The 14,184-nt window shown below is 52.9% G+C and overlaps 6 protein-coding genes across 6 annotated transcripts; 3 read left to right on the forward strand and 3 right to left on the reverse strand.

Annotated features, from left to right (window-relative positions):
• Positions 1-22: 22 nt before the first annotated feature.
• ASPZODRAFT_138299 (hypothetical protein) lies at positions 23-712 on the reverse strand (the record flags this gene model as incomplete). Its single annotated transcript, XM_022724439.1, has 4 exons — positions 23-115; positions 176-376; positions 485-502; positions 632-712. 4 exons carry the CDS (start codon positions 710-712, stop codon positions 23-25), a joined length of 393 nt encoding a protein of 130 aa, XP_022585702.1.
• A 227-nt stretch (positions 713-939) lies between these two features.
• Positions 940-2,737, forward strand: ASPZODRAFT_127219 (hypothetical protein). The gene is made up of 2 exons (XM_022721685.1): positions 940-1,444; positions 1,510-2,737. The coding sequence occupies exons 1-2, from the start codon at positions 1,083-1,085 to the stop codon at positions 2,603-2,605; spliced, it is 1,458 nt and encodes a 485-aa protein (XP_022585703.1). The 5' UTR covers positions 940-1,082; the 3' UTR covers positions 2,606-2,737.
• A 36-nt stretch (positions 2,738-2,773) lies between these two features.
• On the reverse strand, positions 2,774-4,015 carry ASPZODRAFT_87270 (hypothetical protein; the record flags this gene model as incomplete). Its single annotated transcript, XM_022730295.1, has 1 exon — positions 2,774-4,015. The coding sequence occupies exon 1, from the start codon at positions 3,830-3,832 to the stop codon at positions 2,774-2,776; it is 1,059 nt and encodes a 352-aa protein (XP_022585704.1). The 5' UTR covers positions 3,833-4,015.
• Positions 4,016-4,644: 629 nt separating this feature from the next.
• On the forward strand, positions 4,645-8,249 carry ASPZODRAFT_56383 (hypothetical protein; the record flags this gene model as incomplete). Its single annotated transcript, XM_022728606.1, has 2 exons — positions 4,645-5,128; positions 5,191-8,249. 2 exons carry the CDS (start codon positions 4,645-4,647, stop codon positions 8,247-8,249), a joined length of 3,543 nt encoding a protein of 1,180 aa, XP_022585705.1.
• A 1,164-nt stretch (positions 8,250-9,413) lies between these two features.
• Positions 9,414-11,388, reverse strand: ASPZODRAFT_54593 (hypothetical protein; the record flags this gene model as incomplete). The annotated part of the gene is made up of 3 exons (XM_022728476.1): positions 9,414-10,328; positions 10,407-10,916; positions 11,152-11,388. The coding sequence occupies 3 exons, from the start codon at positions 11,386-11,388 to the stop codon at positions 9,414-9,416; spliced, it is 1,662 nt and encodes a 553-aa protein (XP_022585706.1).
• A 755-nt stretch (positions 11,389-12,143) lies between these two features.
• Positions 12,144-14,161, forward strand: ASPZODRAFT_138304 (hypothetical protein; the record flags this gene model as incomplete). Its single annotated transcript, XM_022724440.1, has 4 exons — positions 12,144-12,407; positions 12,479-13,382; positions 13,442-13,820; positions 13,876-14,161. 4 exons carry the CDS (start codon positions 12,144-12,146, stop codon positions 14,159-14,161), a joined length of 1,833 nt encoding a protein of 610 aa, XP_022585707.1.
• Between the last annotated feature and the right edge of the window lie 23 nt (positions 14,162-14,184).

The raw sequence follows: 14,184 nt of genomic DNA on the forward strand, positions 1-14,184 counted from the left end.
AGAAGGCACCAACTATTTATTTTTACGAGTACACGGAAGAAATAGCAACCTTGTAGTATGGCCAACTCGTCTGCTTGGTCGAATCCAATCTAGAGCAGTTTTTGCGAGAGCAAATCTGCCGAAGATTCAAAGCAGCAGATAGCTTCACAATTGGATCTCATGTGATGTAATACACCTTCATATTTGGATCAAAGACATATGGAGTCATCTGAGGCCACTTTGCCCGGCCAAATGCCGGATAACCTGTCAAGTCATGGCATTTGCGCATGAGGTTGAGACAAGGATAAGAAGGCTGGAATGGCCCCTGTTGTTTTAGGAATAGCGGGTAGGGCACTGGTACTTCAGGGTCCAGAGTCCAGACGACTAGTACCACTACCTGGTAGGTTAGGTAGCGTACTAGGTAGTTATTACTAGGTAGTACCTAAGGTGGTTCTAACCCCTGCTAGGCACCCACCCCCAAGCTGCTCAGGTATTTTCTACTCACACCACCGTAGAAGACAATCTAATACAGGCAGTCTAGTTCTATATCACTAGACTCATTCTCCAACTCTAAGACATATCACTATTCAGTAAGAACAATTTCACACTGGATAGTCTTCTCTTTCTAATTTTTAGTCACTAGGTACCTTACTGTAGTACTAGTAGTAGTAGTACTAAGTACGAGTACTAAGGTTGAGTATGCCTTGACCAGGGAACCTCGCAACCTTGCCATATTTAGATTCGATACCTAGTCGACTAAGGTAACTAACTTAGACAGTAGAGTAGACAGTGGACAGACACACTAAAGTTTTACCTTCCTGCAGTTTTTGATCTACAAATTCACCGTTCACCGTCTCCAATGCCAGAACGTGGACCCGCCAGCCAATCAGACGCCGCCTCCCAACACATGCGCCCATCTTCCAAGGCGGCACGACGAACGAGAGCGACACGAACTGCCCAGAGCGTCTGTGACTGGCAGAGGGACTCCCGCTGCTGCTCAAAGACAGAGATAGAGGACTTTCTGCTGTACATAAAGACTGCAAGATCTCGTCCACCATGGACAGAGCCTCGGTCTTTGTCAGATATTAGTACGTACGGTAGTAATGTCTCGGGGTCTCCACGCCTCCGCCTCGTCGGCCGCCGCTCCACTGCAACAGGGCGCAGAGCGGCCGTTGCTTCTCGACGACAACGACGACGACGACGACCACGACGACGTCAAAACCAGTGTCCCTGACAAATCCTGCATCCGCGTCACTGTCGGTTCGCTCCCAGACGAAGAAGAGTTGGACGACGAGCGCCCGCTTTTGTGCTGGTGGTGGTCGCTGTTCGCTTCGCCGAAGAAAACCGAGACTCTGCCCCTGCTGCCGTCCAACGATCGGCCGGTCAAACGCTGCCGCTGGCGCTTTCGACGGTCTAGGGTGTCTCGCTGTGCGTTGGCCTCGGCGCTGGTTATTTTTGTCATGCTGTAAGTGAATAGTGACTGGTTACGTGGTCTTGGGAAGTACTAAGGCAATGCTGATTTATGGACAGAGGCGTTCTGCAATTCGTCTCACTTGTCTGCGGCATCGTTCTGTCGTTCTTCCCGGATGAGATCGATCGCGCGGCGACTCACTGGAAGGACCGGACGGGCTACGAGGGAGCCGACCTGTTGCACTGGCCGACGGATGTCTCGCGCGATCTTCAGCCCGTGGCGTGCCATTCGCACAACGACTACTGGCGTCGGGTGCCGCTGTACTCGGCCCTGCAGGCCGGATGTGTCAGTGTCGAGGCCGACATCTGGCTCTTCGACCAGGAGCTCTACGTCGGCCACACCACCTCGGCTCTGACCCGTAGCCGCACGCTGCGCAGCCTCTACCTCAACCCGCTGCTGTCCATTCTCGACCGCCAGAACCCCATCACCCACTTCCACCCGACTCGCGACCGTCCGCTGCACGGCGTGTTCGACACCGCCCCGACCCAGACCCTCGTCCTCCTCATCGACTTCAAGACCGACGGCGCCGCCACCTGGCCCGCCCTCGTGGACCAGCTGACCCCGTTGCGCGAGCGCGGCTACCTCACCTACTTTGACGGTGGGAAGGTCATCCCGGGCCCCATCACCGTCGTGGGCACGGGAAATGCCCCCTTTGACCTGCTCATGGCCAACTCGACCTATCGAGATGTCTTCTTCGACGCCCCGCTCGACATGCTAGCAGATGGGAACGACGACGATCCAGATACCGAGCATGAATTCTCCAATCCTCTATCTCTATCTAAATATTTAAAACCCGACAAAAACGCCGGCCAGGGCCAGACCGGCACCCCCGCCACCATCGGCCCAGAAACCTTCAACGCAACCAACAGTTTCTACGCCTCCGTTTCCTTCTCGGCCTCGATCGGATACCCCTGGCGGTTCCGGCTGACTCCGCACCAGATCGGCAAGATGCGCGCCCAGATCCGCGGCGCGCACCGTCGCGGCCTCAAGGTCCGCTACTGGGCTCTCCCCAGCTGGCCGCGCAGTCTGCGTAATCATCTGTGGACGATTCTTGTCGAGGAGGGTGTCGATATTCTCAATGTAGATGATTTGCGGAGCGCCACGAGAGGGAAATGGAAGGTGAATGTGTGGGATTGGCTTTATTTTCCTAACTAGTTTCTTCTTCTTCTTCTTCTTCTTCTTCTAGATGGCGTTGGATGATACCACGACTGACGATAGATTCCTACGATAAATATACCCTTTGAATAGTTACAATGTTGTTGAATTGAATATATTCTTGAATGATTACAATGTTATTGAATTGATTAGATTGAATGATGACAGTTAACTACAAAAAAGTAATGCTTCCTCTCCGAATTCCCTCGCTATGCTGCCCTCCCGGCGTAACAGCCCGCCCAGCCACGACCTCGCCGTCTCAAAGTCTCTCGCCCCGAATTTCACCAGCACAAAGCCCGCGCGCACCCGGGCCGCAGTCCATGTGACATTACCATCAGCATTATTATGGCTTGCATCGGCCGCAGTGGACGGAGCAGTGGACCAGTTCCGGCCGCCGATGCGCGGTAAGGAAGCGAACGTGTCCATGAAGAAGGAGGCGAGCGACTCGAACAAGGGACCATACAGGATCAATGTTCCTACGACGCCGTGCGGGCGTGTCCGTTCCCGAATCAGAGTATACCCTGCCGCGGGGTCTTGGCTTTCCTGGTCGAGAATCACCGAGTCGCGGAGGAGAAGTTTTTTCTTCTTGTCATTCTCCGACCATACTTCGTTCTTCCCCCGCCAGCTGTGAAAGTCCCAATTCTCGCCGCGCGAGGTACGACCCTGCGTCACCCAGTCCAACACACAGAGGCTGCTGCGCTGTGCGTCGTCGCGTACGGTGCCGTCCACTACTGTAAAGCGTTGGACTTGCTCGTACCGGCTGTCTCGGAAGGGCACAGACGGGTCCGGCAGGTAGCACAGCGCGGCACCACGGTCGATCCGCACGTCGACAACCTGCCGACTCATCTTCTGTAATCGTGTTTCTTCTTCTCCACCTGCTAGTCTTGTGGTTCCCACCTCCTCCACCTCCGTCTTGAAGATCTTCGTGCTCCCCTGCGGCGTCGTCACGACAAGCCGCGTGCACGGTTCCAGAGTTACCGAGACTTCGATCTGGTCGCCTGGTAGCAGGCCGCCGCCGTAGCTGAGGAGGTAAAGATGCACGGGTCGCGCCGCATTCTTTGATGCCGATGATTCAGGGACGAAGCCGCTAGTGCGCGTCAGCAGCTTCAGAGGATACTTGTACGTCAGGGTCTTGAGCGTTGGGATCCCCGGTGGAAGGAGCGTGAGCACCACCTTTCCCTGGCCGGGCTTGGCGATCGAGGACTGGAAAGGAGAAAGAACAGGCATCTCGAATGATGCTTAGTATTCTATGTATCGGGGGGTGTCGTATCTGTTTGGATGGGATTCAATCGATCCAGTGGGGGGGGGGAAGCAATAGAGGGGTGTCGAGAGAAGGGACTGCAATATAAACACATCGTGTCCGATTCAAATCAATATATCCCAGCCATAGCAAGATATCCCCTTGTCGCACAACCTCATCAGCTAGACAGCACACATTCCTAACCGGAGCAGTCGGATTGAACAGTTGTCGAAGACCTGATAAGAAGAGCTCTTTGGAGGGGAGACTGTAAACAAGACAAACAAGACAAACAAGCCGAATCCGTATCGGGGAAAGGGTTAGGGCTCCAGGCGGTCAGATGCGGCTTATCGATACGCACTAGTAACGGTGTAACAAACGCGTATTTACAGGTATCCGACCCTCCCCTCCCCGTGACATGGTAACAATGATTCTACCTCAGGCTTCACTACAGTAGGTAACTACTAGGTAAATAGCTGACAAGTCGCGTCGACAAGAGTCCCGAGGGTCCCCCTTTCCATCTGCCAGGTTGTGAGTGTGCAATCTGTCTGTGATAGTTTACCCATAGACGCTCGAATACAAAGCAAGCCGGTTGGTCGACGGTATTTCAGCCGCGCACTCCCATTCGAGAGCTCCTTCTCGCGCGTCTCCCGGGGTTGCGCGTCTGTTGGTCTGTTGAGCTGGCTCTCTATACAACGTCACATCACGCCGGCATTTTTCGAACCCGCCCTATCGTGCAATCAGACACAACACGTCTTTCGAGGGGAAGTTCCCTACAACAAGTTTACCTTGTGTTTCGGTAATGGCGGAGTCACGTTCGTCGAGCCCGCTGGCCGCCACCTCCCAGGAACCCGCATCGTCGCCCGCAGCAGATCGAAGGAAGTCCGGTCGGGTGTCGCGGAAGCCCCAGTTATTTTCGCAAGAGGGTCACGGCAGCAGGGCAAAGCGCAAGCGCGACGGCGACGATGATGATGATAACGATGACGACAATGAGGACGGAGACGTAGATGAGGAGGGGCCAGACGCGTTGGACGAAGAGAGCGAGGAGGAAGAGGATGATGAACCGGACGAAGAAGAGCTGAGGGAAAAGCAACGCTCAGGGCGCCGCATGGCGAATAGGAAAGCGCCTGCTGGGTCGAGGGCGAAACCCAAGGCTCATACCGCGAAGAAGCCCAGGGTTGCTGGGAATGGCGCTCGCAGACAATTGGCCTTGCGGCCGGCTGTTTCTCGTCCGAGGAAGCGCGCTGCAAAGTTCAGTTTTGCTGCTGAAGTAGGAGGTTTATACGGTATGCGCATCGCCCAGGCTCTTCATTGCTCTGCTGCAAACTGACTGTTTTTTTTTTCTCAGCCGAGGTCTTTGCGAAAGGTCAAACGGTCGATGCGGTTGCGGCCGAATGGCTCACACAATATCAGCGCAACAAGGCCGAGGGACTCTGTGACTTGGTCAATTTCATTCTGCGCTGTACAGGCTCCACCGACGAGGTATCTACGGCAGACATTGAGGATGTGGACCATATACCGCAGTCTATAAAGGACCTACAGGATGACTACCAGGAGCAGGGCATTTCGGAATACCCCCTGATCTCAAAATCAAAGAGTCTTCGTTCCTTCCAGCCGGTTCTGCAAGACTTCTTCACAGCGCTGACGCAGACCCTTCATCATTCCTCAACGCTGTATACCGATGGCGACCTGTTCGAGAATTTCCAGACGTGGGTGGCCGGCCTGTCTACAGCAGGCTGTAGGCCCTTCCGCCATACTGCTACCCTCATCTCTTTGACGGTCACCACCGCCTTGTGTGCTCTGGCAAGAGAAGTCACCACCACGATATCGACATCGCGGAAACAACTGGAAAGCGAAAAGAAGAAGAAAACGGCAAACAAGGGTAGAGCCGCCGCAATTCAAACTGCAATCCAGGAAGGGGAAAATAAACTCGAAATTATCGATGCGCTTCTCAAGGACTCGTTCGACACCGTGTTCGTCCACCGGTATCGGGATGTTGATGCCAAGATTCGCGCTGAGTGCATGTCCTCCTTGGGCCAGTGGCTCCGCACCTACAGAGAGTTCTTTTTCGAGGGCCAGTACCTTCGATACCTTGGCTGGGTACTATCTGACACCTCCGCTCAAGCGCGTTTGATTGTGGTCGCGGAACTCAAGATCTTGTTTGAAAACAAAGATAACATCGCCGGCTTGAACTCATTTACCGAACGGTTTCGTCCTAGGCTGGTAGAGATGGCGACTCGAGATGCCGATGTGAGCGTTCGTGCTTCGGCGGTCGAGCTCCTGGACCTGATTCGTGATGCTGGTATGATCGAACCCGCTGATATAGACACCGTCGGCCGACTGGTCTTTGATCTGGAGCCCCGGGTCAGAAAGGCTGCCGGTCGTTTCTTCGTCGCAAATGTTGAGGACGTATTTGAGTCTACAACCGAAGAGGTCGGCGAAGAGATGAATGAGATTTTTGGTGATGAGGATGAAGAAGATACCGAATCCCCGAAAAGATCCTGGATTAAGTTCAAGTGCCTGGCCGACATCTTGCAGGCTTACGACGAGCAGGAGAACGAGCTTAAACCAGAACGCTCAGCCATGGCGTCAAGAGACGTCCTGTCAGGCTCTTCTATTGACTCCCGATTTGTCCTAGCCACTGAGGCCATATATCCACATCTTGAGGAACTATCTCAATGGCAGTCCCTGGCTGGTTATCTCCTATACGACCATTCGCAGATTCCTGTCGAACCTGCCGAGGACGACACGACAGGAACCGTGAAGAACATGTATAGGATGCAAGAAGGCCATGAGCTTATTCTTCTGGAGGTTCTTGGCTGTGCAGTCAAACTCCGTATCCTTGATGTGGCCAAGTCAGATGTTGATAGGAGGGGGCGAAGAGCCAAGGGGTTGACGGAGAAGATCACTGAACAACAGGAAGAGATTGCGCACGGTCTCGCCCAGATCATCCCGCAGCTATTGAACAAATTCGGCTCGTCTCCTGAAGCTGCGTCGGCTGTTCTCCGACTGGAACACTTGGTCGATCTGGATAAAATCCAAGACATGCAAAAGGATGTCACCGCTTATTCGTCCCTGCTGAATGATATCAACAAGCAATTTTTGACTCACTCAGACCAAGATGTACTTGCGGAGGCTACTATTGCTTTCTTGCATGCCAAGAGCTCGGATGAATTGAAAGAAGCCCTGGAAAACAAGATCCAGGAGCTGTGGGATGATATGGTCGATACCCTGAGCGCTCTCGTGCACATGAAAGACCAGGATTCGGACGATGAAATCCCAGAATCTGCATTGACGGATCTTTCCAACACAGTCATGAGAATCTCGAAATTGGCCAGTGTGATTGATTGTACCACCATTCTAGAAACCGTACCTTCCTCGCGCTCCAAGGCCAAGAAGGCTCGTTTGGAGGCACCTTTTAATACCCTGATCCACCTCGCGAAGCGTGGTATTCGCAGCAAACAAGCCATCCAAGATACGGCTCAGCAGGAACGGGATATCGTGGTGAATAGCATCCGGTCATTACTGTTCTATTTTATGTGGAAGGTGCAAGCTCTAAGTGCCGCCCTGAATTCTGGAAAAGCTTTGAACACTGCGTACTTTGAAGCGATTACCAAGAGCCGCGAAACCTTTGTTGCAACGCTCATCTCTATCATGCAAGAACGGTCTGGTCTGGATGAAGAACGCTTTGCTGCCATCACAGCGCTCTTGGACCTACAAACACTCTTCGGCACACTTCGTCATGCCGGACAGAACAGCGATAATGATCAGGACACTCTTCTACAGACCCAGAGCCTGGTGCATGAAATCGGGTCGGACACGCAGACTCTCATTGCGCGGATCCACGGCGTCGCCGAACGGATCTATGCAAAGAAAGTAGGTCGGTACCTCGAGCCGGCCGACGACGACGCCCCGACCTCCGAATCGGAGGATGACGAGCAGGCCTCGAACGATGAAGATCCTGCGGTCGTCAACGAACGCCTCCGATCGACCATCGTCGCCGAGCAGCGACTCTGCGAGCTTACAGGCAAGATCGTCCTCGCCATGATTGGCCGGGTCATTGACGCCTCGGGCGCCCAACGCGGCAAGTTACGAGAGCGACTTCTCAAGAACAAGTCGCGTCTCGGCCATAATTACCGAGAAGTGCTCGCCTTCTTGACCGATAGCAAGCCGGCAAACAGCTCTACGTCTAGGTCTAAAGCCAAACAACGGCAACAGAAACAGGCCAAGTCCGTTGAAAGGATCGAGGATGACGATGAGGACGAAGAGATCGAAGCCCACCACGGCGAAGAGGATGATGAAGACGATCTGCGCGCCCGGGAACTTGTCGACGATCCCATCGAGGACGAGAACGACGCACCGCCCCGGACTCCGGAGTCAGATGAAGACGAAATCATGGGCGATTAGCTTGTTTGTTTTGTTCCTTTCCTTACCCAAGGGCTTGATTTAAAATTCACATGTATTCAAATTTTTTCTTTCGTCTTTTATTTTTTTCACTTTTCCTTCCCCCTCCGGACCTAATGAATCAGCGAAGTGTCTTTTATATCATTTGCTCTTTCTACTCCCTTCTCGCTGCCGGGTTACGGCTGGTTTGTTGTCTGTATATCAGTTATGTAGGTGGGATCTGAAATAAATCATATAATGACTGGCTCACGTATGGTCTGAATATCTGTAGATTCCGCAGGATATTGCAACTACTGTATGAAGGAAAAAAAAGAAGGGGAATAGCAGGAATCTAGTGTATTCATTATCAATTTTTCTGACCATCAAGTTCAACGATGTCATGTCGAGTATCCAGGTGGAGCTCGTTGGGCCATATTGTTTTTCTCTTCGATTGCTGCGGTTCGAACATCCGACGACCGACATTCAAGACTAAGAGTAGCAAACAGTATAGGACTAGTCATCGGTTTGGGAAGATGATGGGAGGTATGCCTTTTTTCCTTCGCCAGGGAAAAGAAAAAGACAGGGCCATAAAGGAAACAAGAAAAAGCCTTGGGGGAAAGGGTAAAGAAACAGAGAGTAAAATAAAAGGATAACCTAACTCAAAAAAAAGCGGAATCGAAGAGAAAAAAATACTGCGCCGGTGTATGAGGGATGCCAGGTGGTCTGTTAAGGTAAGACAGGAATATAGAAGGGATGGGGGGGGTTACATGACGGGGCATCTAGGTTATCATGAGCTGTGGAACTTCATGTGCTGGGGAATTGGGGGACGGGGAGAAAATGGCATGGCAATTAGGAAGTGTGAGAAACAAGCAAACATGAAAACCATGTTCCAAGCCAGGATGTTGAGTCCAGCCAGCCCGAGGAGGGGTCTCTCAGGTTTTAGATCAGACAACGGACGTCAAAAACAAACCCTTAAGTCTGAGAGGAAGGCTGTTTGACGCTCCAAGGAGAGAAAGCAAAACTCCGAGACTCCCTGAGACTTAACGGGATGCGGATTGAGAGGGCAACTATGAGGAGTGGTGGCAAGGGCACCACTCAAACAAGAGAAACCCTCATTAACCGCACTGAAGACAGTTTGGCTCTTTTCTTTCTTTCCTAGACAAGATAGTCAGGGGTTTCCCCCCGACCTTACATGTCCATAGAGTCACCACCGTTAGCAAAGGTGAAGCCACCGGCGGGCTGTTGCTGGCTGGTACCCAGGGTGAAACCGGTCTGTGTGGCCTGAGGGGCGAGTTCGTCGATATCACCGCCAGCCTCTTCCTCATCGGAGAAGTATTTCTCGATGATGTTGTAGGCCTTCATGTAGATCTCCTCGTTGGCATTGTTCTGGCAGTCATGGATCTTCTCCATGCCACCGGCCTCTTCGATGAATAGAGCGTAGCGGTTGACCCGAGTCTCAGTGGCCTGACCAGCCTCCTTGTCCATCTCGCCGATCTTGAGAATGTTCTCAAGACCATCAAGGGCAACCTGAATGATCTTGTTGTCGGGGCAGGCGAGCAGATCGCAGAGGGGCTTGATACATCCCTGAGAGACAAGGTAGCGGATCTGGTCGGGCTTCTGGAGACCGCCCGAGGTCGCGTTGGAGATGGCCCAGCAAGCCTCCTTGCGGGTCTTGAAGTCGCCATTGGCCAGGAGGTTGATCAAAGGAGGGATGATACCCGCATCGACCACGGCCTGGATCTGGCTGGAGTTGCCAGCCGTGATGTTGGAGATCGTCCAGCAGGCCTCCTTGCGGATGCCATCCTTGGTGGAGCTCAGGAGAGACAGCAGGGCAGGAAGGGCACCGCAGTTGATGATGACCTGGGTCTGCACATCATCGCCGGTCACGATGTTTCCAACAGACCGAAGAGCAGGGGTCTGAACAGAGGTAGAGCCGTGCATAAGGAGCTCAACCAAGCGACGGGGAATTCCAGCCTCAATCACAGCCTGGATCTTGTCGTTGGAGCCATCGGACAGGTAGGAGATAGCCCAGCAGGCATCAATCAAAACCTCATCATCGAGCATGTAGCTCAACTTGGCGAGAACAGGAAGAGCAGGGGCAATCTGGTGGTGTAGAAGGCATAATGGTTAGAAAGAAGCCAGTAGTTCCCAGGAGAGATGGAAGGGCACGGGGAGACTTACAGTATTCCAGTCCGGCTGAGGGGTCTTCCCGCGGCAGAAATTGCTAAGAGTCCAGGTGGCATTGCGCAGCATGCTAAGCTTGCGGCCATCGTTGATAAGGTTAAGGAGAGGACGGAGCGCGCCGGCGCCCAGGACAAAGTCACGGCACTGGGGGCTGTCACCGGCGATGTTACCAAGAGCCCAGACGGCCTGTTCCCGAACATCGGGCTCCGGGCTGCTCAGAAGCTCCACGAAGATGGGCACCGCGCCGGCCTCAATGACGACTTGCGTCTGCTGGGCAGAGCCGGACGCGATGTTGGTCAGGGCCCACGCGGCTTCGAACTGCACCAGAGTGTGGGGGGATCGCAGAAATTCCACGAAACGGCTCACGACGCCAGTCTCAATAACACGCTCGATAGGAGGATTGCGTTCTTTTGACAGGAGTTTCCTGAACTTGGTGGTTGCTTGAATCTGTTGCTCAATCTGGTCGGAGAACACACCCTTGACCATCTCAGGCAGCTCCACATTGAGCTAAAAAAATAAGAAAAAATGTCAGCATAATTGTATCTTGTTAGAAAATATATTTCCATTTCTTTTTCTTTTTTATAAAAACAATTATAAACCCAAGTGAAGCCCGTTCTACCGTGTTGGTAAAACTGCCTGGTGGAGTTCCCTGAGCGACCAAAACAAACAGTGGGGATGGATACAACCAGAAGATGGAAGACACAAAACAAAGAAAAAAAAAACATGAAAAAAACCAACATACCTCACTCTCGATGGCACTGGCCTCATCGTCGCTCTCAGCAGCGGGCAAACCGCCGCCGACACCGATGCCGCCATCGCTTGTCTGGATGCCTCTGCGCTTGGCCAGGTTCTCCTCTCTCTTCTGCTTGCGAATCTCGACTTGTTGTTCCTCACGGCGACGACGAAGCTCGTCCGGCCGGAACTGGTTCCTGGCCTTGAACTGGGTGCGACGATGCTCGGGGATATAGCGGTCGCTCATCGTGGCGGTTGTACAGGTACGAGGAGGAGTGGAGGAGGGGAGGGGCGAAAGAAAAAAGATATGCTAGCGGACGAGGGGTCAAAGAGACGTCGGCAAACGTGCAAACCCAACCTAACCCGACAGGAACGCACTCAGCAGAAAAAAATGTATTTCACGCAAAGACTTCCCCGGAGACCCTGGATAGGATGGACGGAGATGGACACAGACGTTTTCTTGCAGGGAGGAGGGGGGAAGAAAAGTGTCTGATGCTTGGTGAAGTGGGATTCGCCCAGCGACGGAGCGGGCGGTGTCATTCTTATTTGCTGTTTTCGGTGCTCTCGCCCTGCAAGCGCCACACCCGCCTAAGCGAAGTTGGCGCCAGCGTGCGTTTTGATACTACAGCCAGGACTGCCTACCTTACTGTCTAATAACTACCTAATACTTTGGGTGCGCTCTATAAGCAAACGACGGCTAAATACAAACGGCCACTGTGGACTCAGAGGGTTGATCTTCCTGGGGGCGTATGTGATAGAGCCAGCTCTTTGTCCAGTTGACGCGCGCTGGGTCTTTGTGATGATGGCCTGGGCCAATCGCGATCGTTGTTTCTGTCTACTGTGATTCCAGCTGGAGGGACACGATAGCGGATTCTATTCCCATACTGGGATTGGATGAGGGGGAGTAGTGGACAGCAGCTTTCTTGGTCCTGAGTCCTCAGTCCCCCGTCCTGGGTTGGATATCACGTGCTTCGTCGCGACTCACTCACTCAGGCAAGCACCATGGCGGCCTTGCCTCCGGGGTTTGTCGACGTCCCCTCGGCGATCTCGTCGAAGGGGTTTGTGAGCGTCATTGGCGTGGCGGTAGATGTTTTGCCATTGACGAAACCATCGAGAGGCACGTCTTCACTGATCACTTTCACGCTGAAGGACTGTGAGCTTGACAAGCAGCCGCTGGATGGGCTCAAGGTCAAGTACTTCAATGACGACCCGTACGCGATACCGCCAGTCAGACTCCACGATGTAATTTTACTGAGGGATACAAGAGTTTGTGCTTTCATTCTTTTGCCTCCTATCGTGATGGATGGGCTTGCAAGGTGCTGACTGATTGCTTGTAGGTGAAACTATACCAGGGAAAACGTCTGGCAGTTGTGTCACAGAACGATCAAGTTCCTTGGGCAATCTTTCGCCCGGACGGAAGGTTCCCCATCTGTAGTCCCAACTCGGCGAAGCCGATCGCAATCGAACAAGACTACGCGTATGGCCTGCTGGATCGCCTTTCGGGAGGTCGTCGTCTCCAACGGGCCCCTCCCTCCACCCCATATAGCCGACCAGCCGTTGTTGTAGAGTCTTCAGCATCCGCAAAAAAGGCATCTTCTAAACGAGAATTTTCGTTGATCAAAGACATCAAGCCTCACACATTCGTCGACCTGGTTGCCCAGGTCGTCAAAACTTATCCCGATGGCAGCGATAAATTCACCATATACGTCACCGACTACACTGCTCACAAGTCGCTGCACAACTACGAGACAGGAGATGCCCGTGATGGTGATCCACACGGGTATATCTCGCGCACCGCCAGCAAATGGAAGGGTCCCTCGGGGCAAATGACGATCCTAGTAACCCTTTGGGAGCCGCATGCCTCTTTCGCCCGGGAATTCCTAAAGGTAAATGACTTTGTTTTTTTGACAAATGTTCATATCAAAATGAGACCGGGGAGTCAGATGGAGGGTGTTATTCACACAGACCGTCATTACCCGAAGAAGATCCATGTGCAGCAGGTAGATGTGGGAGATGATTCTCGAGTGAAGGATTTGGTCCGCCGCAAAAAAGAGTATGAAAAGCGGAACCCCAGACATCAGGCCCCTGGCAGTGCGTCAGATGAGAGACTGGCATCTAAGAGGGCCTTCAAGAAGCAAGAGCCAAATGAGCGCAAGAAGCAGAAAATGCAAGTCGAAGAAGGCCAAACCGCACTCAAGCCGTCGGTGGAAATCTTGAAGAAAAATCAAATTAATCAACATGGTAAGCTTCCTATATGTATATTCTAGCAGGCTCTAACTGACCACCTTTGTTCTGTACAGTTCAAGCAGCCAACCCGGCAGTTCGTTGCCGCAGCTTGGAAGACATCATGAGCAACGAATCTCACAATAACGTCTCACCAGCCGGTTTCAACTACCGCCTGCCCTTCCAGAATCTGAATTATCGGTCCACCGTCCGCGTCATTGACTTCTTTCCGCCGAGTTTAGAAGATTTCTCCGTACAAGACAAACCAGAGGACTCGCCAGGTACTTTAGACGAGACAGAGGAGGAGCCGGACAATCAGAGGAAGCGATGGACCTGGCGGTTCTGTCTACTAGTCGAGAGCTCCCGGCCACCGCCACCTGGCGAGCCCAGGGCGCGGATGAAGCTTTTTGTATCCGGCCAGGACGCGGTACACCTTCTCCAGCTAGACCCTACCGAGTATGTGAACCATTTCAAGCATGGAGTATTCTCATACTGACTCTCTTGTGACCAGTCTGCGTCAGCACCCATCGCGGTTGGATGAATTACGCGAAAGACTCTTCATCCTCTGGGGTGAATTGGAGGAACAAAAGCGGAAGCTGGCTCAAGAGGGAGCCAGTTCCGCTTTACTAAAACCAGAAGCCATCTCCTCGTTACCATTCAACTGCTGCATCAAGGAATACGGCGTCCCGTGTTCACATCGCAGCCGCAATATCGAGGATGACCTCGAATGTGGCCACGACGACTGTCTTGGCTGGGAACAGCGGTTTGCCCTGTTTCAAACGACCATTCACTACTGATACCCCGAGAAGCGCATTTTCAT

Source organism: Penicilliopsis zonata (assembly GCF_001890105.1).
Source record: "Penicilliopsis zonata CBS 506.65 unplaced genomic scaffold ASPZOscaffold_1, whole genome shotgun sequence".
NCBI classification, from domain to species: domain Eukaryota; kingdom Fungi; phylum Ascomycota; class Eurotiomycetes; order Eurotiales; family Aspergillaceae; genus Penicilliopsis; species Penicilliopsis zonata.

What these genes read in the sequence shown, in the direction of transcription:
- ASPZODRAFT_127219 (XM_022721685.1), top strand. Translation starts at nt 1,083, where the DNA reads ATGTCTCGGGGTCTCCACGCCTCCGCCTCGTCGGCCGCCGCTCCACTG. An exon ending in CTGGTTATTTTTGTCATGCT is followed by an intron (nt 1,445 to 1,509) that starts GTAAGTGAATAG and finishes ATTTATGGACAG; the next exon opens with AGGCGTTCTGCAATTCGTCT.